Source organism: Canis lupus, chromosome 33 (assembly GCF_048164855.1).
Source record: "Canis lupus baileyi chromosome 33, mCanLup2.hap1, whole genome shotgun sequence".
Lineage (NCBI taxonomy): Eukaryota > Metazoa > Chordata > Mammalia > Carnivora > Canidae > Canis > Canis lupus.
In genome coordinates this window covers 11,430,254-11,456,553 of record NC_132870.1, presented here as the reverse complement: position 1 = coordinate 11,456,553, position 26,300 = coordinate 11,430,254, and the positions used below count along the sequence as shown (strand labels likewise).

The window sequence follows — 26,300 nt, the reverse complement described above, 5'->3', positions numbered from 1 at the left end:
GTGCCCCAAAAGGAACGGGGCTTCCCAAATCTCCTAAAGAGATGATTCCTCCTCAATCTCCCCTTTACTTTTCCAGTATTTATACTATTCAAAATGCTCTTTAGTTTGTTTATTTTTCTTAATGAAGGAATTAATCAATAAGTAAGCCTTTCCAGGACTTCTTTTAAATGCAAGTAACTCAACTAGGTAATGAAGAACATAAGAAATAGGACTCATGCAGTCAAACATGTACGGCCTGTTGAGAGGTAGGATGTGTGTGTCTATTTGTGTATTTATGTATATATATGTGTGTGTGGATATATATATAAACTGGGTTTCTCATTCATTCATTACGTAACACCTAACTAGCATTGAATAATTTGCCCTAGGGGCTATTCTTGCTACTCTTTCCAGAGCCTTGTAGTTAATAGGTACTCGGTAAATAGCTGATAGTCTAAAACAGCAACATACATTTTTTTACATTCATATGATGGCACTGATCTTTAGTGTTTTAGCATTATCAAAGTGAGAATGTTTCTTGCCAAGTTTCTATTTTGTAGGTGTCACGCTAAGTGATTTGCTTAATGATATAGTTTCCTTATCAAGCTAGAAATAGAATACCTAGTTCCTTAACTTCAAAAGACCTTCAGTCAAGTCTTAGGTATAACTCTCCCATTACAGGATGGGTAGCCACACCTAGAGCCTGAATACCTAGGACTCAACCATGAGCCATAATCAGGTCCAGGCAGAGACTATGGCAAATTAGAATTGGTCAAAGATGGATGAAAATTTTTCCTTCCTGTTCACTGTCGATCGTCTGCTTTTTGTTTTCTTGTTTTTTTTTTTTTTTTCCTATTTGATGTGTTAGAGAGTAGGGCTAAGAACTAAAAACCCAGGAAAGCAATACTGAAATGAAGATCCTCCTGACAGCTTCAGTGTGAACTTGGAAGGGCAGAAAGTAGCCTCTGTATGCCAGCTCCTCTCTGTCCTATTCTGGCCCTGCATCTGTAACCCCTCCAAAACAGACAGCAGCATAGAGAAATGAAATAATTGCCTTGACAATATTCACTTATGAAGTATGGGGAGGAAGTGAAAGACATATTCAAGACCTTCTATAAATAGATATTTCTTTAAATACTGAGTGCCTGTTTTTATCCTCCTTCTGTCTGCACTAAAATCATTTAAAAAGTTCAATAATAATTGTAATCAATTTTTATTTATTTCTAATAATAACTATGATTTGGCTTAATGTGATATTATTTTCTTCAAAAATTGTCAAAACGTGGTCTGGAAAAAATCCAACTGGCCATGTAAAGCTGACTTGCATTTAGCCATAAAAATGATCTCAAAATAAGGATATTATGAGATTTATCCTTCTTATTTGGTAGGTAAGATTATGTGCAAGTAATTCAGGTCAGAGATGTCTTGGGTGTTGCTGACATGTTCACTAGGAGGATTAGGTGAACCCTGGGTCACCTATGCCTTCTACTTTTTCTTTTTTAAAGTACATATTACCTTCTAATATACTATTTAATTAATTTGTCTCTTTTGTTCATTGTTTATTGTCTATTATCTATCTCTTCCTGGTTGAATGCAAGCTCTATAAGAGCAGGGATCTTTATTTTGTTCACTGATGTGTCCCAAGAGCCAAGAACAGTGCCTGGCACATATTAAGTGTCCAATAAATGTTTGCTGAATAAATGAATGAATGAATGAATGAATGAACAGAAGGCCCCAGACAAGCCTGTAGGATTTGTGTCAGGTTCTTCACTGCTAACCTGAGTGATCATTATGGCAACATCACAGGATCATGGAAGGAACTTTGTGTCATTGGTGAATCTTGAGTGTCAATAAGTATGTAGGTAGCCTATTGACCCCAGGCATAGCTCATGACTGCTGGGCTTATGTTCTTAAATAGCATGGACCTCATCTGAGAGTGGGAAACTCAGGGTAATGGGTCAAGATTTGATGGCCATAGTATATAGCACTGATCATCCTTAAAATGAGTAAGAATAGATGTTAGCAAACACAGTGCTTTTTCTGGGAGGGTTGCAGCTTTGGGATAAACTTGGATCAGACTTAAGGTCCTTCCCAACTTGTAATATTCTAGGATCCTAACTCCCTTCCACCAAATATATTTATCCCACTAAGCCTTTGGTTTTCACCCTTCCTTTGCTATCGGCTCTGATCCTCGGCACTCTCAGCCAAGTGCAGGCAATGGTTTCTTGGTCTATCTCAAGACTAGGATGTACATACAACTACAGAAAAGTGGGAGGGATCAGGGCCCTTGGTACACACCTGATCACACAGAAAAGGTTAATGTTGGCGTTGTATACTGAAAAGTCAATAAAAGTTGCCCTGGTTCCTCGGTCCAGCCAGACATTTTTCTTGAGGCTAGCAACCTGAGCAGCTGTTTCCTCTCTTGTTCTTGACAAATCCAGGTAATAGCCAGCTCCACTATAGGTTGCAATCATTCCCCAGTGGCTGCTCCCATTCAAGTCTTTTTCACTTGTGTAGATCCAACTAATTTAAAACGTGAAAACAAAACAAACAGATAAAATCAGTGGAACACTTGTGGCAATTACAAAGACAGGTGAAGTGGTTCCTGGTAAGACAGAGTAGGTAATAAATAAATATAAATCTTATCAAGCTGGGTAATATGCTTGGTATGGGGCTTCGTGTTTCCTTATTGAATTCTCACACACTTATAACCCCCTTTTAGGGATGAGGGCCCTGAAGCTTTAGTGAGGTCAACTCAGTCTCCAAGCTCTTGAGAATATTGTTAGAAACCTACACCAGGACTGCCTGTCTCTAGAATCTGTGCTATTAGCCCTTAGTTTATATGGTTGCCTTCCCTGGGTAACTATACTGAGGGGCTAGATGAATCTAGGCCCTCAGAGAAAATTGCAGCCAAGAAGTACAAGTTCCACTGTGCTGACCACAGTCAGCAACTGAACTAAAACAAGACTCTACATGGCATTTGGGAATTTATTTATTTATGTATTTACATATTTATATAAGGGAGGGAGAGAGTGGCGGCAGAGAAAGAATCTGAAGCAGACTCCATGCCCAGTGCAGATCCCAATGTGGGGCTTGATCTTGGGAGCCTGAGATCATGACCTGAGCCCAAATCAAGAGTCTGACATTTAACCAACTGAGCCACCGGGGCACTCCAGGGCATTTGGGAACTTAATCCATAAATATTGACAGAGGTTCTCTAAGGCACCAGATGTTTCTTTGGCAATATAAAGAGGAACCAAGTTCCTTTGCCTCTCAAATTTACAGTAAGTAGGGAGAGAAAAGGGATTCCTGGGTGGCGCAGCGGTTTGGCGCCTGCCTTTGGCCCAGGGCGCGATCCTGGAGACCCGGGATCGAATCCCACGTTGGGCTCCCGGTACATGGAGCCTGCTTCTCCCTCTGCCTGTGTCTCTGCCTCTCTCTTTCTCTCTGTGTGACTATCATTAAAAAAAAAAAAAAAAAAAAAGTAGGGAGAGAAAAGTAATGAAACAAAAGCTTCTGGAAGAAGCCATGGTGGACCTGGGCTGTGAAAGGTAAACTGGGTTCAGGAGGCACAAGTGGAAGGGCATTTTCAAGCGTGAGTCAGGCAGGGCTAGAGAAGGACAAGGCACCCAGCTAGTAGCTGAGTTCAGCTTGCAAATGATGAAGAGAGAAGGCTGAGAGGTAGACTGTGATCAGACTGTGAAGAGCAAGTGTGATGGACTCACTGAGGGAAGGTTTCTGAGAGGCATAAAACAGGTTGCTGGAAAAGACTGGAGTGGTGAGAACAGAGAAAAAAGTGACCACAGCAGGTCTGGGAAGGCCTTTCCTTAGTAAGGCCTGTTTGCAGGGCTGGGTCTTGGGCAACTTGACTGATGAACAGCTCCCTACACTGATATAAACCTGTCTGACTGGCTGTTTTTCCCTCTCCTCCTCATCCCTTTGTCATACTATCTCTCTCAAATAAATAAATCAAATCTTAAAAAACGTCCAACTTTGTCTGACTGGGAAAAGTGGCTGTACCTAGGCTGTCTATACAAACACAGAGGCTCAGGCCCAACGACTGCTTTCCTTCTGGGACTCTGGGATTTTGGTACCTGCCAGGCAGTGGCTGCCTATGTGACCAGCAGCCAGTAAATACCTTGGGCACTGAGTCAATAATGCACCTCTCTGACAGGCAACATTTCATTCATGTTGCTATAGCCTGTTACTGGAGGGATTCAACACTTCCTGTGTGACCCCACTGGGAGAGGACTTTTGGAAGCCTACACTTTGTTTCCTCCCAACTTGGCCCATGTGCCTGCACCCTCTGCTGCTTTTACTTTTATCCTTTCATTGCATTGAACCTTAGCCACAAACATAACTAGATGATGAATCCTAGGAATCCTTCTAGCATATCCCTGAACCTGGGAGTAGTCCTGGGAGCCAGGACACAGCTCAGTTAGCAGTGCCTGCAATAATCCAGAGGTGATGAGGCCTGGACCAGAGCAATGATAGGAAGACAAGATGACAGACAGGAAGGATGGACAGAGGACACTGCAGTGACTGTCAGAGAACTTGGCCTCTGATTTAGAAGTAGGGGCAAGGGAGAAGGGACATCTGAAAAATGACTAGAAGACTCTTGTTGGATAATGCAAAGGAGAACAAATTCAATTAGAAAGTGATGAATTCAGTTTGGGCGGACTGAATTATAGGAACTAGTAGGACATAGGTAGAATACAGATTTGGTTTTTGTTTCCTATCACTAGAATATAAGCTCTGTGAAGACAGGGGATTTGTTTCTGTTCTGTTTCCTGCTGCTTTATTACCCTAGCCAGCACCAAGGGTGTTTCTAGAAGAAGGAGACCTCACTGAGAAAATGCCTGGCACATGTTAACACTCAGTATATTTGTTGAAGAAATGATAAATTATCAAATAGAGATGAGAGATGAAGCCACTTGAATACCAGGGAAAGAATGTAAAGAAAGAAAAGCTAGAGATCTGAATATAGGACGACCTAGGAATATGAGGGTTAAGAGGAAGATTACAGAATGAAGGGAACCCAAAGTTTAGCATCACTCTCAGAAGTCGAAAGAATAAGCAATCAACACTGCCGAGCTCTACAGAGGTTAAACAGGATGAAGATCAAGAATTGGTCTGTGGGTTGGCAAACTCAACAAATCCAGTCGTGGCTTCCAAGAGAGATGTCAAAAGCATAGGTTTTCAGCTTTAAGGAATGAATCAATGGTAGGGGATAGAGGTAGCCAGTGAAGACTATTCTTTCCAGAAGTTTGTGGAATTCAAGGAAGGGAGAAATGGGAGCAGCATGAGAATAGAGCAGAATCAAGGGATGGTTTGGATACATGTAGTCTATTTGTCATAGAAATCACCCATTCATTCTTGCCCCTAGTGGGTATTTACTGAGCAGCTTTAGATGCCAGGCAGTGGTCAAGGCTTTGAGAATACAGCAGTAAACAAAATACAGTCCCCATTCTCCAGAAGCTTGAATATTGATGAGGAGCTGAAGGAGCCCCCCTCCCCCCCACCAGCATAATTAATATGGATGAAGCAATGTGGTTTAGTGGAAGAAACATGGGTTGTGGAGTCAGGCTGGTTAAATCCCAGCTTGGTTCCATTTACAAGCTGTGATGCTTTGGGTAAGTGAGCCTCAGTCATCGACAAAATGGAGATGACATGTATTTCAGGTTGTTTTGCGAAAGCAGATGAGATAATGCATGAATGAAATCACTTCTTTCTTTTTTTTTTTTTAAAGATTTTATTTATTTATAGAGACAGAAAGAGAGGGGCAGAGACACAGGCAGAGGGAGAAGCAGGCTCCATGCAGGGAGCCCGATGTGGGACTCAATCCCAGGTCTCCAGGATCACACCCCAGGCTGCAGGAGGCGCTAAACCACTGTGCCACAGGGGCTGCCCCTGAAATCACTTCTTAATTTAGCATCTGGTAGTGGTTTATCCACTTCTCTCATTAATGATATGATAGAGTAAAATACTGGACCAGGTACCATAGCTTAGGGGCATGTTTATACTTTGCAGGAACCAGAAAAAGGAGTAGAACAAAATCATTACCAAACCTGGATAAACTGTCTTTTAGGATGATTCAATCCATTATGATAAATCTTCTGACCTTTACTTAGTGTGTTCCTTACAGGCCCTGCTCCTAATTAAGGTATGCACTGGATGGCAGATAAAAAATCTGATGGGAAGGCTGTTGCCCCTACTGTATATTAACAAATCTGGATTCTGGGTGTCTCAGTTCAAGAAAGGGATCCAGATGAACGGACAGAATTAGCTTAGTTAAGTTTAGAAGACAAGTCTAACCATAGTGACTCATCCAGGGGCAGTGACCCTAAAAGGCCCACCTTGGGACAGCTTGAGAGCTGTCTTCTTATTTCTCTATCTTTTTTTAAAAAGATTTTATTTATTTATTCACGAGAGACACACACAGAGAGAGAGGCAGAGACATAGGCAGAGGGAAAAGCAGGCCCCATGCAGGAAGCCTGACGTGGGACTCGATCCCGGGTCTCCGGGATCACACCCTGGGCTGAAGGCAGCGCTAAACCGCTGAGCCACCTGGGCTGCCCACTCTTATTTCTTCATAATAGCTACAGTATTTCTAAAAGTAATGACTAGCTTCCCTCAATATACAAGATGTTTTAAGTATGGTTACAAAAGGACACCAAAATCCCCGCAAATCTGCACAATGGACAATACATACTCAAAATCATAAACACACATTTGAGAGGCCAGGCCAGGTTTTAAACCAGACATAAAACTGGCTCACAAGCACTTTAAATACCTGTACTCTGAACAAAAATGTATTTGTAAACGCTAGTAAAATGAAAATTTCTGTCCCGGAATAGTTCCCGATAACAACCTAGTGAACGATGTCACTGGATCTAGGAAAACAGGATCCAGGAATCTTCAAAGAAATCTCCAGAGGCCCTGTAGCTATTTTCTTATTGGCCATATATAGTCAACAATTTAGTTTTTTGAAAAATATGTATGCAGAAGCTGAAGGCAGTAAAGAGTAGAGAAAATCTGAGAAACCAAAGGTCACTTTGGCCATGGTCTTAACTATAAGCACTGAAGACTCACTTAAAGCATCTTCTCCTTGGTTAAGAGGTTAGAGGATGAGTGAATGAATGAATGAATGAATGAGAAGCCAGGGCACATGGCCACAGGGCACACTTACGCAGTTCCGTTTCTTAGACCAAAAGGAGCCCTGTCTTCACTACTGACAGAGTAGACATCATAGCACTCTTTAATCTCATCTCTTAAGTCCTGGGGGATAGAACAGGATCCATTTCTGACTTTGAGTTGCCGGATACGTGGTACGCCTAACAGGAGGTTCTCATAGTAGATAAAACTTCGGTTGTCAGCTTCGGTCCTGTTGCCGGGCTGTGTCTTCCAGTACAGCCCATCCAATAAGGCACCTTCTGTGAACTGAAAAAAAGGGAAACATTTTGGAAAAGTTTTCTGAAAAGCTCCAAGCCTAGTGGTTTCTTTGCTCTTTCCTGGAATGTTTGCAAGACCAACAGTTTGGCAACTCTGTAAACATGGTAGAGTGACAAGGGTAGGTTTTGCTGTCAGAAAGACTGGGGTTGGATCTTGCTCCATTGCTTGCTGGCTATGAGGCTCCAACTTTGAGCCAAGGTTCCCGCATTATTTTATCCATTCTCTGCGTGGCTGCTGCCCTGGTACCCAGTGGGTGTTTAAAAAATGGCAACTCTGATTTTTGCTCTAGGACTAAAGGTAGGGGGTGTGGTTTACATAAATGCACAACCATGATCAATTTTACTTTCTCTTAGTAAAACATGTCACATAACATAATCATGGTTCCAAACTTGTTTGGAGAGGAAAAGCTACAGTTTTGAATACCAGTCTGCCATCTGGTGGATCTTTTAAGTGTCTGGATTATTTTGTCATATGGTGAACTCTCTTAACTGCCCCGGCCCCTGCTTTTAGAGCCAGGCATTCATTACCATGGAATTGTGTCCATGTGAGAAGTCTCTCATTAGTTTGCCTATGGGGAAGAAGTAGCTGTTTCTCAGTGTCTTATCCTTAACAGACAATCAGTAGAGACGGATTGATTTGCTTGAACAGAGGGGAGAGATTCACATTTTACTAATGTGATTTTGGATGCCAAGTATTTTGAGGCATCAGTATTAATGGGTTCATATGGTCCAGTTTCCTCTATCTTTACAACCACCAGCTCTGATCCCAGGGCTTAGGAAGAGTTTTAGAAAGCATCTCTGCAGGAAGAAACAATTCTTTCCTCTCTAATTGCTCTTCTATTTTTCTTAGGTTCTGAGCACCGTACCTCCCAGATCAGTTTAACATTTCTCCTTTGGTGTCACTCATAGTTTATCCTCAGTTACTGTGTTGGATTGTGTGATGATTTGGGAAGGGGTTGGGTTGAATTTCACATTAGAGATCTCTGAAAGAATGTGCCTGCCTTGATCAGGTGCTGTTCTAGGGTACATGCCATCATCAACAAAGAGACAAAAGACAAAAAACAAAGCAAGACAAAACAACCAAATTTTGCCCTTATGGGCTATATATCCTAGGAGATACTCAACAGATATTATCTGAATCATGGATGACTGAATTATAGGCTAGGCTGAGAAAAGGCCAGTCAGGTTAGAAACAAGTCAATTTTTCTTACTCCCTAACCATCTGTAAGCATGCTGAATCTTTATCTCCTCATCTACCACCAGGGCATAATATTAGCACTTACCTTGTATGGTTACTATGGGATTAAAAAAAGTGAGGTATGTAACACTCAGCATGGGGCAAGGGACACACAAGGTTCTCAATAGAACCATAATTTCTAACAGCCCATCATAACCTACATCTCTCACAGTGTGAAGCACATAGTTGGTCCTATAGATACTGCTGACGTGAATTTATGAAACCAAATGAACAATTTTCAGTGATATAGAGGTACTTTGAAAGTCATTTGCAAATACCTTCCAGAAGTCTTCCATTGAAGAAAGAGTTTTAAAGTTTGTTTTCTCTGTTTTGGACACTGGGGTGTCTAAGAAGAGTTGTGACATTATCCGGGTATAGTAGTACACACTGGAGCTCATCATCCCATAGGTCACTGGAACATAGAAGAAGCCACATGAACCCTGAAGTGGCATTTGCACACATACTCACTCCCACACTGTCAGTGGGTGGGCAGGTAGTCACAAACATTCTGCTGTGTCCCTTGCCTTCTTTGCCTTTATCATTCTTCTAGGATCTCTCCCTAGCCCTCGGGCCTATAAAAGAAATAATATTCGTTTATGTGAAACAAAGCTGGCTTACTACAGAGCATCAAGTTAAGATCAAGCACCTTTACTTGACATCAAGCCACACCCCTTCCATGAAGATCTGCCAATTACATCAGCCATTCTAAATGGTCCTAGCAGCAGTTAGGGAAGATAATTTATAGGCTTAGTAGGTCACAAGGAGATCAGATGTTGCATCTTGGCCATGCTTACTCCTTACTGTGTGACCTGTGCAAGCTGTTTAAACCTTCTTTTCTTTTCCTTTCTTTTTTCTTTTCTTTTCAAGTAGGGTCTTGAACTTGTGACCCTGAGGATCAAGACCTGATCTGAAATCAGGAGTTGGATGCTTAACTGACTGAGCACCCAGGCCCCTGAGCTGCTTAACCTTCTGAGCTTCAGTTTCCTTTTCAGTAGGACAGGGATAATTAGCTATCCCATGAGAGTTTCTGGTGCTTACATAAAAATAGTAACTAAAAATTACCCAGTACAGTGGCTAAAACTTAAATGTCCAATAATGATAGTTCTTCCTCCTTCATCAGCTTGCTATAACACATCTATTAAAATTTTCAGCATTTTAATGAGGGTTGTCTTAACACTGGACTCTGATGACCGCATGTGCAATATGCTATAATTCCTAAAACTAACTGATGAAAAGCTTCAAGGGGAAACGCTTCTCTTTATACTTTTTTTGACCACAGAAGTTTTACACTTCTTTTAACCATAGTTCTCAACATTTAGCAGGTGATAAACACTTAGCTGACTGTAATAATCTTCAGGCTTCATAAAACGCATTTTAAAACCTTGTATTAAATGATTTGGGGATTAAGTGCTATTTAGTAGAACCTCGTCTTCACATAGTTTCCTTCCCCATTGAGCAGCATAGAAAATCAAGATGATTTAAAAAGAGAAGTAGATAATAGTGATTCAAACACAAGTGTGTTTTAGAGTCCACCTCAAGCAGTCAATGGATTAATAAATATACAGTCACAAGGCTTATGTGCTTTATCTGGAAGGGAAGGAACATTTTCTGGTCTCCTTATTTCCCTCACCTGTCCTCGCATGACCTGCAAACTAGAACATTCCTCTCAAGTGTTATAGGACCTGCCACTTCTCAAAACTATACTGGGCCAGAGATAAGGGTTTAGACTTGTAATCCATTCACATTTATGAGACAAAGTGCTTATGAAGATAAGCAAGGTATGACCTCTGTCCTCAAGAAGAGAAACTACTAAGTTTCCCTGAGAATAGCAATGCTCACCTAGCACCCATTGAGGGGTGGACAAGGTACAATGAACTCCACGAAAGCTTTCAGTGGATCCAGAGACAGTTGAGGGAACAAAACTGATATGATGCTCAAAAGGAGTAGTGAAGGATCCCCAAAACTGAATAAGCGATTATTAAGTTGAAATTAACAATTAACTTGAAATTAGAATTTGCTTTGGATTAATTAATATAAAGGATTCTCAAATGTTTTTACCTGTGGGTTTGTTTTAAAAAGAATTATGACAAGTGATCTAAGATTTATAAATATGCTAGTTATATATGTGCATAAATATTTTAGCCACAGATTAAGAATTATAACTCTTTTGTTTTCCTATATTTTTAATATCAAGTGCTTTTGAAATTATCAGGACCTGTATGAAATTTCATGGCTTCAGTAAAAGGAAAGTGATGCCTTCCCTTGGCTATTGAGCACCATCTGTTGGACATCTAGAGAAATAATGTCACCTAGCTTTAAAGGGATGATTACTCCAGCACATTCAATCAGCAAATAGTAACTCAGCCCGTCCTTGTGCCAGGTCCTAGGCTACTCCATGGGATAGCTTTGAGTGACAGCTCCGTACACTCCAGCAATCACCTAAACCATGAGTCCATGTAGGGGGTAACTAAAAGACCCCTGGGATTTGGAAGCAGAATGATTTGGGTTTGGGTTTCCGCTTTGCTTCATCTTGAATGTCTGCCTCTGTGTTCATGATAGTGGGTCTCAGTGTCTTGGGATCTCAGACAAATAATTTCTCTGAGCTCGAGTTTCATTGACAAGAAAGTGGGTATAATAACATCTAGGGCTTTTGCATAGTTCAATGGGAGAAATGTATGTGAAGACATTTTGCACAATGTCAAATGCAATAGAAATACAAGACTGTTACATCATTTTCTCTTCAGTTCTTGATGGAGAAAGCACACTTGGAAGGTGGCATTCATTCACTCTTTAAATGATCTGACTCATGAAGAAAAAAACTACAGTATAAAAAGATAACCTTAAATGAGGAACAGAAAGGAAGAGAATGTTAAAAAATATAACGTAAAGGACAGATATGTCCTATGTGTATACATATCTTCTACCATATAATCACTGTCTTCATTTCCAAGTTCCCTTTTTCATAAAATAAGCCAGAATAAAAAATATCACACATCACCAACTAATCAGCATGTAATATAAATAAAGCTGTCTTAAACACATGCTTGATTTCAAAATAGGCAATGGACACTATTTTACCCTTAATATTGCTGAAGAAAATGAAGGCTCAAAGACTAAAAACAAATAAAGAAGACTGTACTATAAAAACTTCAAATCCTTATAATAAAAAGCAAAGAATTTTCCAATATAACAAGACAAACAGAAACATGGAAAATAACAAAAAATCCCCCATGAAAACCAAAACAGCAATGTTTTAAAAATCACAAATGCAGAAAATTAATTTAATTTTTTTCAGAAAATTAATTTTAAAAGGATTAAGCAAACAGAGATAAAGCCACACCATCTAAAAATGAAAAAAAACAAACAAACCTGTTTTCTCTTAATAACTCTTGGACCAAAGAGGAAATCAAAACTGCCACACAAATATAAATACATCAGATGTAAAGACAGTAGAATCCAGTATTCCAAGGCCATCTGCCACAAAGCAAAGCCATCATCCTGACCAGAAAACCAAAATTCTTTGCTAGCTCTGTGCTGTACCACATCCTCATAGCAACATGGTAGAGATGAAATAAGAACAGATATTTGAAGAGACTTGAACGAACTAGTCTAACAATCTAGGGTGAGGAGTGCAGTGATAGAGGTAGGCCTGGGACACCAGCACAGCTCAGGGAGAGGGGTAGTGGATAAAGGCTTCTCGATGGATCTGCCTCTTGCGCTGATCTTGAGGGCTGAGGAAGAACTGAATAGACCAAGAGGAGAAAGCCTACGCCAAGGGCTTTCTGAGACTCACAGTGGTTTGATATGGTTGAAGTAACAGGTGTTCACAGGGAGTGGCAGATGGGAAGAGGCAAAGATGGTATAATGAAGTGCACTTGATTATGTCAGGATTTTAAACTTTATCTTGAAAGTGAGGTGATTATAGCATGTTAAATGGAAGAGTGACCTGGGTTAATCTGGTTTCAGAGACAGCAGTCTGGAAGTAGTGCCTGGGAGTGCTACTAAAAGTCCAGGTATTCGGGCATCTGGGTGGCTCAGTCAGTTAAGCATCTGCCTTCAGCCTAGCTCATGATCTCAGGGTCCTGGGATCAAGCCCCACGTGGGGCTCCCTGCTCAGTGAGGAGCTGCTCCTTCCTTTCCCTCTGCCTGCCTCTCCCCCTGCTTGTGCTCTGTCAAATAAACAAAATCTTAAAAAAAAAAAAAAAAAAAAAAAAGTCCAGGTATTAGATCCCAACCAATCTTCAGTCTAATGGCATTGAGTCAGCTTCTTAAAATTTAAACAAATCTTGTCACTCCCTTCCTTAAAACCGTAGCTTCCCTCTATAAACTGCTAACCAAAGCCTAACAAACCTATAGGGTCTAACCTCTAACCGCCTTTCTTTCCATCCTCATCTGATGTTACTCTAACAACTGTCTTCACTCAGCTTCTGGAACGTTCTGAGCTCTTTCCTGCCTCAGAAACTTCACTCGTGCAGTTCTTTCTTCATCTGACTGGCTCTCACTCTTGATTTAGGCCTCAGAGAGGCCTTCTCTGTAGGGGAATCTCTTCCTCAAATGTCTTCTTTCATATTACTTCCACATTTAAGGGCAGGGCCTCAATCTGTTTTTAATTAAATTACTGAACAGTTAAATGAATGAATACATGAATAATCCAGGATAGAGATGATAAAGGTTAAAATAGGGATAATAGTGATGTATGAAGGAAGGCAGATTTGAGAGGCACTAAAGAGCAAGAATTAAGTGGAATGATCCCATGAGAAGAATGAGGGAAAGCATCTAGAATGATGCCCAGCTTTGGAGAGAGGCATCGTGTGGGTGATGTTAACATTAGCCAGAGAGAGAACATGAGTGAAGTAAGTTTGGATGGGGAGAATGATGAGTCCAGGGTTAGGAATGTTAGAGATGAGATGTCTGGGAGATATATCAGTGGAGAGGCCTGGTAGAATTTGGCACAAGGTTTGTAGTTCATGAGCCAGGTCTAGGGGGAATCTGGAGTCAAAGTACCAGTTGAAGCTCTGGAAAAGATCACCTGAAGAGAAAGCCAAAGACACAATCACAGAGAATAGACTGGCTAAATGTTTCATTAAGAAAAAAAACTAAGGAAGTGAATAAAGCAAGGAGAAACACAGGAAGAGAAAGATTCCTGGAAGCCAAAGAGAAGCTTCTAGAAAGCCAAATGCCATTGCCATAGGACCAAATGCCAGAAAAAGCCTGAAAGGAGCCCATAAAATTTGGCAATTAAGAGGTCCCTAAGCAACTCTGCTGAGGCTTTTCAAGAGGTAGAAGTGAGAATACACAAGAGATGAATTAAACTGATTAAAACTTCCAAATATTTTAATCTAGATTTGGTTAAAATTTGAAGGAAATTTTGGTTAAAATTTGAAGTGACATTTTGATGGAAACCTAAGGGCTAAAGTCTGGTGACATAAATGGTATTGTGAATGCCCATACTGAGCTAGCTATTACCTTGTCCTTTATTTTTATTTTAATTTTTTTAAATAAGATTTTATTTATTTATTCATGAGAGACACAGAGACAGAGAGAGGCAGAGACACAGGCAGAGGGAGAAGCAGGCTCCATGCAGGAGCCTGACATGGGACTCGATCCTGGGTCTCCAGGGTCATGCCCTGGGCTGAAGGCAGCGCTAAATCACTGAGCCAACCGGGCTGCCCTTATCTTTTTTAAAACAGGAGAGAAAGATATATAATATTTACATGTGTTATCATAAAGACATAAAGAAGAGAAAGCTCTGCACATGGGAGAACAGACCACGTTTAAATTAATATTTATGCAAGAACACACATTTCTTATCATTGTAGTTTTGTTCAGTTAATTGAAAAGGACAGGGAGCTTTCTGACCATAGGCAGTCTGTAACAGTTACTTTCCATGGACTTGCAACCTGTGGTCTTAAGACCGACCGTGTTTGCTGTGGGAAGCTGTTGGAATGTTTGTCAACGGAAACTGAATTAGCTTCCCACCAATTTGATGATTAACCCACAGACTTTCACTTCCCTGACCTACTTATCAACAATTAAACTGCGTGAATTCTCTTGTAATTAGGAAAACAATCTTTAGGTTAGACAATCATCTCCGCAAGATTTTTAGAAGTAAAATAAAATCTTCATTTCTTTTTTAGTGAGGAATAACTGATACGTAATGCTGTGTAAGTTTAAGGTATTCAACCTGTTGATTTGATTCTATTTACTTCTTTTTTTTAGAATACAAAGCAAAGCCTCCTGCTTCCAGAGATAAAGAAATGGAGACACATAGATTTCCTCTTGTAAGAGCTCTTCCTGTCCTAGGGTATATCATGCTGTTGTTCATTTCTCCAGTTTCATTACTTCTTTGTATACTAGTTAAAGACTTTCTCACATTAATTGATTACATTTTCTATTTGTGAAATATGTTATATTTTCTACTCTGTACTATTTACTGAGGCCTTGGTATTTTTCTCAGTGCTTTGTGGGTTACACATGTATTAAACTATTAATCCTTTGTAATATTTCTTAGAAATATTCTTTAGAATTGTTTTCTGCCTTTTAATTTTGTCTATTTCTTTAACATAGAAATACATTTCTATGGTGCTAACTCAACTAACTTTTATGATTTCCATTATTATGTTTAAACAGGAAATTTGAGAAATTTTAAGAGAGAGCAGAAGAAAAAGAAGAAGCAAATGTATTTTTATCATAGATTCACTGGACTTATTTGGTCTTTTCCAAAGATCCTTAATACTACTATTTATCTCCTTTAAGTTTAGCATCTAAGTCACACAAAGAAATAGTTACTACTTATAACAGTAACCCATATTCAAGTAAGTATTTTGATGATGAATTCATAGCAACCTTAGATTTCAAGTAAGAATAAATTCTAAATTACAGAGAAAGTGGGATTATCTAGTTCTCTCCTCTGGGTTAAGTAGACTGCTTTTAAAGACATAGGGGCTTAGAACTAACACTGGTAAGATGGAAAATAGCTCTTGATGAACACTCAGCTGCTCCATATGAATCCCCAATTAGAACCTATAGTTCTTAGAAACTGCTGATGAAACAATTCAGCCATTGTCAACTATCTCTGGGAAGAATTTCGTTCTTCTTATTTTTTCTATGACAGATAGTATCCTAGGATCTTTTGGTGTGTTATTCCCAATCCTCACAAAATCTTTCTTTTCTTTTTTAAATATTTTATTTATTTATTTATTTATTTATTTATTTATTTATTTATTTGAGAAAGAGAGAGAAACTGTGGGGAGGGGGCCACAGAGGGAGGAGGAGAAGTAGACTCCCTGCTTAGCAGGGAGCCTGCTGCCATGCAGAGGGCTTAATCCCAGGACCCTGAGATCATGACCTGAGCCAAAGGCAGATGTTTGACTGACTGAGCCACCCAGGTGCCTCACAAAATCTTTCAAAATAAGTATTTTACAGATGAGAAAACAAGGGTTCAGAAAGATTAAATAACTTGCTCAAGCTCACCTAGTATGTAAGTAGTGGAGCTGGGATTTGAACCCAGATATCTGTTGATGTAAAAAAATCTGTATGTTCCCTAGTATGTCAACTGCCTTCCAGAACCCCATCTACTTCATATTGAGAGCTTCCGATATGCAAGGCATATGGTTAAGTACATTATCTCATTTACCCACACAGTAATGTTTGATATTACTGGTCATTTGATATTGATACTGCTGGCAAGATTTAAAAACCAGTAATTAAAAAGATGGTTTTTGAGCAAAGGGAAAGAGCTTAATCACTAGGAGCCAGTAAGGCTTTGGTAGGAGCAAATCATGTCTGCCTATCCTCAGTTCATTTTTATTTTTTATTTTATTTTTTTTTATTTTTTTATTTTTTTATTTTTTTTTAAATTTTTTTTTAATTTTTGTTTATTTATGATAGTCACAGAGAGACAGAGAGAGAGAGGCAGAGACATAGGCAGAGGGAGAAGCAGGCTCCATGCACCGGGAGCCTGATGTGGGATTCGATCCCGGGTCTCCAGGATCGCGCCCTGGGCCAAAGGCAGGCGCCAAACCGCTGCGCCACCCAGGGATCCCCTCAGTTCATTTTTAATTTGGTCCACAGCTGATGGTAGAAGATGGTGGAGTTATTCAGATAGGCATTTGAAAAAGTCTTTATTATCCTATTTCTTGAACATTCTGAGCTAGATGATAATATAATTCAGTGAACTCCACTCAGAGAGCTTTGACTAATAGATGATGTTCTTAGACCAATCTTTCTTGATTTGCTAATTAATCAGGATAAAGACATGGGTTATATCAATTCTGTTGATTCAGTGAAGTCAAGAGGAATAGCTGATACATGAATGAATCTAGAACCAAAATAATTTCAATGGACAGAATAAATGAGATGAAATTTAACATAGCTGAAAGGGAAGTCCTCAACTGTGTTCCAGGAAAAAGTGTTCAAATGCTAGATGGGGGACACAGTGATTTATGTTTTTTTGTGAAGAGACTGAGGAATGATTTATGTGAAAAATCAGGTGATGGGAGGATGCATGAACCACAGACTTGTATCTGACTGAGGACACCCATGGCCTCACTCTTCTACTCTTTGCTCATGAGGCTCCTACTTTGCTTTCAAAGGGACATGATAAACAGAACATGTGCTGGAGGAAGTTTCTGTCATGTGAGTACTCAAATTACATGACCAACAGTTAAAGGAACCAGAAAGGTTTAACCTAGAGAAGACTTAAGGGAGGCTAAATGTCTGTCACCAAACTTCTGATGGGCTAAATTGGAGACGAACATGGAAAAGGTGCTTGGGATAGATGGGCCTGGAGGCAGGAACTAAGAAAGGAAGTTAGGATAGACATGGCTTCATGTAAGGAAGAACTTTCTAACATAGCTAGAGCAAAATGAAATGAACTATTTCAAAGAAGTCCCTTAACTTGGAACGCTTGCTCAATCAGACACAGGAGGACTGACCATTTGGTAAGGAAGCTGCAGGGGGAGTTTTAGCATTCAGTGGAGATTTGATCATATGGTTGCTAAGATCCCTTCTTAACCAGAGATTCTACAATACTCTGAAAATAAAACTTTACCTACGTAAGATATGTAGCTCCAGATACAAGAAAATAAAAGTGATTAGTGTGAAAAAGAACAAAAAGCTTTAAAAATTCTAAAGTAAATGAGAAAATACTAATTATATGACTCAAGGCATGTTTCCTAGATAATTCCAGCTATTCAGTTTATTTATCTGGCCTAGTTCTCAAATTTGTCAGTACATCTGAAAACTCACTTTCCCGGGCCAAATCTGGAAAGCTCTGATTTAGCAGATCTGGGCAAACTGTAATTTTTAAAAATTCTTCTTGGTGATTCTGATGCTCAAGTAATTTGGGGGGGGGGGCACTGAAAACCTAGACTTCCCTATAGGGGTACTTATATTTTGTATAAGAAATATTTATGTATGTATGTGTCTGTGTCATGCTTGAAAAAAACTTAATAATGATTCTAATCAATCTGTTAATATTTAAGGCCACTGTAGTTTAATATTTAAGCAGCTATGCAGGGAACAAATTCTACTTCAGTATTCAAAGCTCTAACAGCTTAGAACATAACAATTAAAAAGATCACATCTCTGGCTATACAACTTTTAATATAATGAATAGATCTTTACTACTTTTTTCAGGATTTCTATCTTAGAATGTTATAAAAAGTAATGACATTCCTTCCTCAACAAATAACAAAAAAAAATCGAGAAAATGGATGTTATTCACACATACATACATTCTAACTTAAAAACCTTCTTTTATTCTCAAGTTCCCACTTGGATTGGCAAAGTCTCAGAAAATGCAAAAAGAAATCATTCCCTGTTAAAGCTCATTAAGAGCTGACTAGTATTAATAAAAAACTTTCTGTGGGGATAGTATATAAATTGACATTCAATTTCTTAAAATTATAAATATTGATACTTAAATGATTCCTCAATCCTTTATGTTTAACTTACATGAGTGTTTTTTAATTGTTTTTATAAATCTAATACTTTTTTTTTTTAAAGAGATTTTATTTATTTATTCATGAGAGACACAGAGAGAGAGAGGCAGAGACACAGGCAGAGGGAGAAGCAGGCTCCATGCAGGGAGCCCGATGTGGGACCCGATCCCGGGACTCCAAGATCACACCCTGGGCCAGAGGCAGGCGCTAAACCGCTGAGCCACCCAGGGATCCCTAATACATTTAAAAAAAAAATTTTTTTTTTTTTAAATTTATGATAGTCACACAGAGAGAGAAAGAGGCAGAGACACAGGCAGAGGGAGAAGCAGGCTCCATGCAGGGAGCCCGACATGGGACTCGATTCCGGGTCTCCAGGATCACTGCGCTGGGCTGAAGGCAGCGCTAAACCGCTGAGCTACCTAGGCTGCCCTAAAAATGTTTTTAAGGAAGCTCTTTGCACTTAGTCAATTAAATTCAAGGTGGTCAATTTTAATGTAATAAAAATGGCCTTATTAAATCATTGATTAAATTTTGATTCTCTCCATATACAAAGAAGGGGATTCTTTTCAAGATTGGTGGTAATTTTTAAGCATTTCTAAGTATACACTATAGGAATGAAGTCCTTTCCAGGAGTATGGTAAGAGGTCCTGGTTGTCATAAAGCTCCTTCCTTGTCTGTTCTCATAAAGGGCTTTGGAGAGAACACGACAGAACTCCCATCATCCAACACCCTTTGATTCAGAAGATAAATCCATTGTCTGTGACTTTCTGGACTTTGAAGCAAATGGCTTCTAAGACTTGTCTTGTCTAAGGCTTGACTCCCCTCCTCTCCCAGAGGATGCTCAGACATCCTAAAAGAAGAGGGGAAGAAGAAAGAGATGGGTCTGCAGTAAGTTTCCTGTAGAGTGAAGGCCGGTGATCACTGAAGATTTGGAAGGCATTATGAATTGAACAAAGGAACCTATAAAACAAACACATCCAGATCCAAAAGATTGGGACTAAAAAAAAAAAAATATATATATATATCTTCATAAAAGTTATGTTAGCTGACATTATTTGTATTTCCTGAATTTGTTAAACATGGAAAGTCATTTTGCTGAAAATAATTCTTACATAGACTTTCCGTTAATTGATGTAAAAGTGATGAGAGTGTATTTATCAGGAAATCTAATACAAAAGTCCTTTTACTTGGTTTCTTGCTATCTGGCAGGTTACCACATACATCTCATAGTGAAAATGGTCATGACTGACAATGAACTGATCAATCAGATAATGCTGAATTTTAATCAATGTTTACCAGAGGGGAGAAGAGAGCTTTACCAGATTCTAAACGAAAACTGAAAATGGAAAGCTTCTGAATGAACCCCTCTGATGCACATACAATTCCTTTCAATTATGGTTTTGACAGGTCAAATATTTTTAAAACCTCTCCTTGAGTAGGAAGAAATGTCCTACTTACATATGCACAAGACTATGAGAAAAAGGAGGTATGTGGCCATTTCCCGTAAAACACTTTTAAGATACTTCTCTCGGCTGGTGTTGCTTTCTTCCATGAGTCTCGTTCCCCAGAGACCTTTAAAAAAATAATGAAAAATATGATATTTTATTTTTAAAAATTTCATGAATGGCAAAGAAAAAACATAAAATAAATAGTAATAAATAACAGTAAGATAAATAAACCTTTAAGGGGGATTCTCCTTTATTTATTTTTTTTGCATGCTCTGAATGTAACTAAGAAATTGTTTTAGCAGGAATGTCTTTTATTTAAGAATGCATCAGCTTCTACTGTCCCTCCAGACGTGCATAACGTAAGGCGGCAATCTGATCATTGTCCAAACTCCCAATCTCATCAGAAAATGTTTTAGTAAAAATTTATAAAGAGAATAGGAAATGAGGACACCCTAGAAGAACATATTAAATAACTGTGCACACATCCGCTCTTCCTGTATGGGAGAGGACACAACCTGGCAATTATCCTATTACTAAACCTAGTTAGGACATGATGTAACTTAATGGCACATGATACCTTTTGGATCACCCCTGATTAAAAGAAAGCCTGGTTGGAGCATCATTTTACTATGGAGACATCCATCAAACTTCTAGCATGGTGGCATGAAATCTTGCTACTCTGTACCCATCCTTCTCCTTTAAGACATTTAGTGCTTAGCTTAGCAGATTTAAAAAATGCTAATTAACATATGATCTTTAAATTAAAAGCAACCATCATCCAACTTCTCTCTCTCTTTGGAGAAAGAAAAAAATCAGCAACCATGTTCCATATTTCAGCAGATGGAAAAAGTGTTGGGCTGGCTGAGCAGGGATGACATAACCCTCCGTGAGCTTGCTGGAGGCAGTTACTGCAGTTCTGGACTCGCTCAGCGCAGACATGGTGGCCATCCAAAACCCCCATTAATGAACACTGCGGTAAAATCACATTGCTGGTTACTTGGAAGAGCCTTCATGTGTTCCAAAAAAGACAAACTTCGCAATCCTTTCACTTAGATTAGGTCGGGTATGAATGGCAGCCAACCTGGCCCCAGCATCCTGCCTCATACTTTTATTCCACAGACTTTAACCCCTCTGATCCTTGAAAATCACCCAGCCACTTAAGCCACCATCAAGCCACACAGAGAACAGGGAAAAAATGGTCTAGGCTTTTACTCCATAGAGAGGACTCCATCACCAGTGTTTATGTATTTTTTAAGTCTTATAATAATAATATGTTAATACTACTCCTAAATTTGAGTATTTCATTTCCTTTTCTTTTTCTCTCCCAAATTTCCTTTAGGAAAATCAGCATCTGAATTCAAAGACACTGTGTTACGCATCATAGGTTTCAGCACACGGAAAGTAGAGCATGACTTATGACCAGGTTTGCTTCTGCCAAGATCTGGTAGTTGTCAGGGAATTACTCACTCAGAAGAAATGCAGCAAGCAGAATGTTTGTTCACTGAAACTCTATCATATTTAAAAATTATTATAAATTTAGATGACATGGAAAATTACCACTCAGAATAACACAGAGGCAGCCAAATATTAGGCTCAGTAGCCCTGGATGCAATCACACTATTTCTTTGGTTATATTTCATTTGAAGACCAGGTCTCAAATATACACGTAAGTAGAGATTACTGGTCTCTTTATCATCAGGAAAGACTGTTGTCTTGCCTCACTTGGTCAGTGATTTCACTCTTTCCCATGGTTTATAAACAATCGTGAACCAAGGAGTAGTCATGGTTCTTAATATTTACAAATGGTACTGCTTGACCTATAAATAGAAAAACCAAACTCCCGTCAAATTTTATTGAAGCTAAACGTGCAATGGTCTATGGCAATTTGAGCTCTCAAATGAAACATTTCAAATAAAAAGAAACAAAGTCCCCTTAGTACTATTTTTATATAATATACTTTATGCATTCCATTGACTTTTTCCTAATTAGTCTATCTACTTCCTCAAAATTTCATCCAATTTCCCCACTGGGTGTATATGTAAGGTCTGTCTGAGGACCCAGGGACCTCTTTACATTCTGATGGCTGAGAAATGGTTACTTTTACAAATAGAAAAAATTGCTGACCTATAAGTAACTATATTTAGCAGAGCTGATAAAAAAAAAAAAAAAGAACGGTTAAAGTCACAGCTGACACCCAAAATGGCAGCATTCTTCAAAATCAATTGTTGTCTTTTCCCATAATTGTCCTCAGTGGAGGCGGTACATGCCCAGCATTTCAGGCACTCACACTCAGTACAGAAAAGTGTCTCCAGCTGTTAGGGAGAATATGATATGAAGGGGACACCAAACAATATCCAACTTCTCTCATGTTAAAGAAGTTGTTTGGGCAATGCCAGAGCCCAAAGTTGGAGTATTTCATGTAAACAGTGTATATTCCCCTGGGCAGTGGTACTTATGAATATGAATATAGAGAAACTCTGAGATGGATAATCCAAAATGCAAAAGATGTCTCAAATATAAGTTATTGACTCCCCTCCGCTCCCAGGAATACTTCCACAACTATTTTCATTTTGTAATATATAAAAAAAAATGACAGAATGATATAATGAAGCCCTAAGTACCTCTCACTCAGCTTCAACAATTATCAGCTCAATACCAAACTTATCTAAACCCTCACCCACTCCTTCCCAATTTGAAACTAATTCCAGCTACTGTAATCATTTCATCTTGAATAATTCAGTTCCATGGTTAAAAGATTCAGTGTGGCTCATGTGTCTCCCACTAACCCTGTCCCATCTGAAGTACACTAAACCCCCATGACTCATTGATCATGACAAGGTACAACGTGGAATTCTGGAATCAATTGTGTAGAGGGCTTGGTCACATGTGAACTGTGAGACCTCGTCTATCGTCATGAGCCTCCATTTCCTCAGCTGAAAATGGGATAAGAGTACCTCTTTGTGGGATTGCTCTGGGAATTAAAAGCACATAGAGTACTTGGAGGAGGTCTGTCTATAGCTCCAGAAACAGGTACAACTCTGAAAAAAGTCCTACTTCTGACATCTAGCTAGTCTCAATTTCAGAACAGTATAAACACCCAAATCCATATGAACTTTGATTTCCCTGTGAATAGCCCAACCACATTCTCATTGCATTTATATAATGGAAGAATTCTGGGTGTTTTTTTTTTTTGTTGTTTTGTTTTGTTTTGTTTTTTTGGTGCTCTGACACATGTGGGTCTTGTCTAGGAAGACAAACACAATCCTTCCAAATATTTATTTGAATTTGCAGGGCCATCTTTATAAAGGGAAGTGACTTTTTACTATTATTGGCCCATTTAATATAGAATATTCAGCTGCTACCTTCTATGTTATTGACTCCTGGATCTTAAATTCTTCATCAGTCCTCTCCTGAGGCACAGACAAGCAGATGCCATAGCCTACAGCCAGTTCCACCTGCGTATTCCACAGACAGTTCATCCTCACATGCCCTACACTGAGATATTTTCTTTGTCTAGAAACCTACTTGCCCTGTTTGGGTTGATGGTATCAAGCCAGAAACATGGGTTTCATCCTAGGACAGGCCCTTCCCTTACATGGAGCTGGTCCACAATTCTGCTGGCTTGACTGTCTGCCATCCAGCTTCCTTCTAACCCAGCTCCCATGCCTTCGCTGCAGCCTTTGTCTCCAAGCTAGCCCTCTTCTGGCCTATTCTCCCACCACCAAGCACGATCCTCCACTTTCTCTACATTCTTGATAGGATCATCTGCAGTTTGACAGATGACCAGATCAGCCCCCTTCTTAAAGTCCCCACGAGCTCTAACTTTGTAGAGGAAAAAGTACCAATAAGCTACAGGCTTGCTAGGTCTGTCTTCTGCTATTTTCTCTCCTTCAATTCCCCCCTCATCCTTCAAAATACTAACCCAATGTTCACTTCCTCTGAACCTCCTCTGAGTAGAGCTGGTCCTTTCCTCTCTGGGCCCTTCCCATCCCTGGGACCCTGCACTGCAATTATTGACTTACACCTGTTTCCCCTACTAAACTGAGCTCCTTTAGAGTTCGGACCTCATATTATTCATCTCTGTATCCCCAGTACGCACCACAAAGGAAACTCTCGCAAATGTTTGTTGATGCACAAATTCTGTTACTGGCATAACCTTGCCACATATCCCACAGTAGCAACTCTCCCTCAAAAAAAATCCCCACAGCTATGGAAATACAAAATCTTGTTTGTTCAAAATTATAGTGCAAATAAACAAAAGAAAGGGAAGAAGTGATGGAGTGAGGTTTGGATTAAAAACGAAAGGAAAGTCACAATAGTCAAAAGGTGGAAGCAACCCATTTGTTCATCAATTGAAAAATAGATAAACAAAATGTGTTGTATACATATAATGGAATATTATCCACTTATCAAAGGGAATGAAATTTGTATATATGCTACAACATCGATAAACCTTGAAAATACTTATTTCACTAAGCGAAATAAGCCAGACACTAAAGGATAAATACTGCATGATTCCACTAATATGATGTACCTATATTAGAAAAATTCACAGAGACAGAAAGTGGAACAGAAGTTACCAAGAGAAGGGGAATGAATAGTGGTAATGGGTATATGAAACAGTTTGAAATGATGAAACAGTTCTGGAAATGGAGAGTGATGATACAACATAGTGAATGGGAGAGGAGGTATCTATTTGTTACAACAGCTTAGCCCACCTTGACCAATACAGCCAGTACTTTAGGATTTCTCCAGGAAAACAAAACCCCAAAATCCCAAGCATAGATGTTTAAAGTAACAATCTCAGGAAATGATTTTACCAAGTCGATACATCCATAGAACACACTCAATTCTAGAAATTTAGAAAATTGATAACTCGTGTAAAATGTCAAATTTTATTTTTGCACTAAAAAGGGTTTGCTAAGAAAAAAGTAAACAAGATTATAGGGGATATCATTAAGTTTAGGGACAGTCTTTAAATCCTTCAGCCATCCTCCACCTCCTTGGGTCAGACCTTCACCACTTCTTCACTGGCTGCCTCCTACATGGTCTTCCTGCCTCTCTTCCCTGCACAGCACACTGCCTTCTGATACTCCCTTTCTGCATGTTTCTGGTCCTGTTAAAAATTTGCAACTGCTTCCTAATACTTAGGAATATATTCTCAATTCCTCGGCTGGACAGTGTTTCCTATAACCAGGCCTCAAACACTACTTTATCATTTTACTCCTGCTAAGGAGATAGATCTATAAACAGCAAAAATGACTCTTTGTATCCAACTTGGATGTATGTCATTAAAGAACACCGAGTGTACTGAAGCTAGAAAAGACTTTGGAGATCAGGTTCAAGCCCTCCATTCTACAAATGAGGAACTGAGGCCCAGGAAATCTCAGTGAGTTGCATAAAATCATGAAGGCATAAGACCTCCAGGGAAGCTCCTGACCACTCACTCCAAGCTTGAGTAATCTCTCCTACCTTTAGAAATTGCAAATTACTTTCTGTTCTGATCCTAGGGTACTACTTATATAATGCATGCAAGATTTTTGTCGTCGGTATCCCATAAGGGGGAAAAGTCACAACTCATTCATGGTTACTGATTTTACTTTTCTTGGTTTCTGTCCATAGGAAAAGGTTCATGAAGGTGCTATTTGTTTTTTTTCTTTCTTCCTCCCTTTTTTTTTTTTTTTTTTTTTTTGTGGGGTCGGGGAAACACCTGGTACAGTGCTAATTTCATAGTAGCAGCTAATTAAAAAAAAAAAAGAACATAGCAGCTGCTAAATCGTTCAACAAATGTCACTTGTTTAATAAGTGATATGTTTAAAATTTTAGTATATTTAATAAAATAAAATTCATTCTAAAATTTTCTAAAATTAACAAGTTCCCAAGCCTCTTCTCCTACTAATTTAGACCACTGAAAAAGTTTGACTAAAAGTTCACTACAAGCTTATATATATATATATATATATATACTGTAAATTTTTTTTTTTTTTTTTTTATGATAGTCACACAGAGAGAGAGAGAGAGAGGCAGAGACACAGGCAGAGGGAGAAGCAGGCTCCATGCAGGGAGCCCGACGTGGGATTCGATCCGGGGTCTCCAGGATCGCGCCCTGGGCCAAAGACCGGCGCTAAACCGCTGCGCCACCCAGGGATCCCTATACTGTAAATTTTTTGAAAAAAATTTTTGAAGAAATACACTTGTATATACACTCATATAATAAAGATATATATTTCATTTCATTATA

At 39.2% G+C, this 26,300-nt stretch overlaps 1 protein-coding gene and 1 long non-coding RNA gene across 3 annotated transcripts in view; one reads left to right on the top strand and one right to left on the bottom strand.

The window, feature by feature from the left end:
• The window catches only part of PKD2 (polycystin 2, transient receptor potential cation channel), a 54,708-nt gene that overhangs the window by 26,632 nt on the left and 1,776 nt on the right, over positions 1-26,300 (bottom strand). For both annotated transcript variants that reach the window (XR_012023289.1, XM_072810337.1), the window contains exons 2-5: positions 20,070-20,183; positions 8,946-9,079; positions 7,169-7,419; positions 2,278-2,502 (exon numbers count right to left, since the gene is read on the bottom strand). Coding sequence is in view for 1 of the 2 variants with exons in the window: in XM_072810337.1 (XP_072666438.1) it covers positions 2,278-2,502; positions 7,169-7,419; positions 8,946-9,079; positions 20,070-20,183 (724 nt within the window). In the remaining variant the exon portion in view is untranslated. The remainder of the gene's footprint in view (positions 1-2,277; positions 2,503-7,168; positions 7,420-8,945; positions 9,080-20,069; positions 20,184-26,300) is intronic.
• Positions 106-26,300, top strand: LOC140623740 (uncharacterized). Its single transcript, XR_012023290.1, has 5 exons — positions 106-245; positions 14,887-14,948; positions 15,298-15,482; positions 21,399-21,482; positions 26,059-26,300. It is a non-coding gene; the product is annotated as an uncharacterized lncRNA (long non-coding RNA).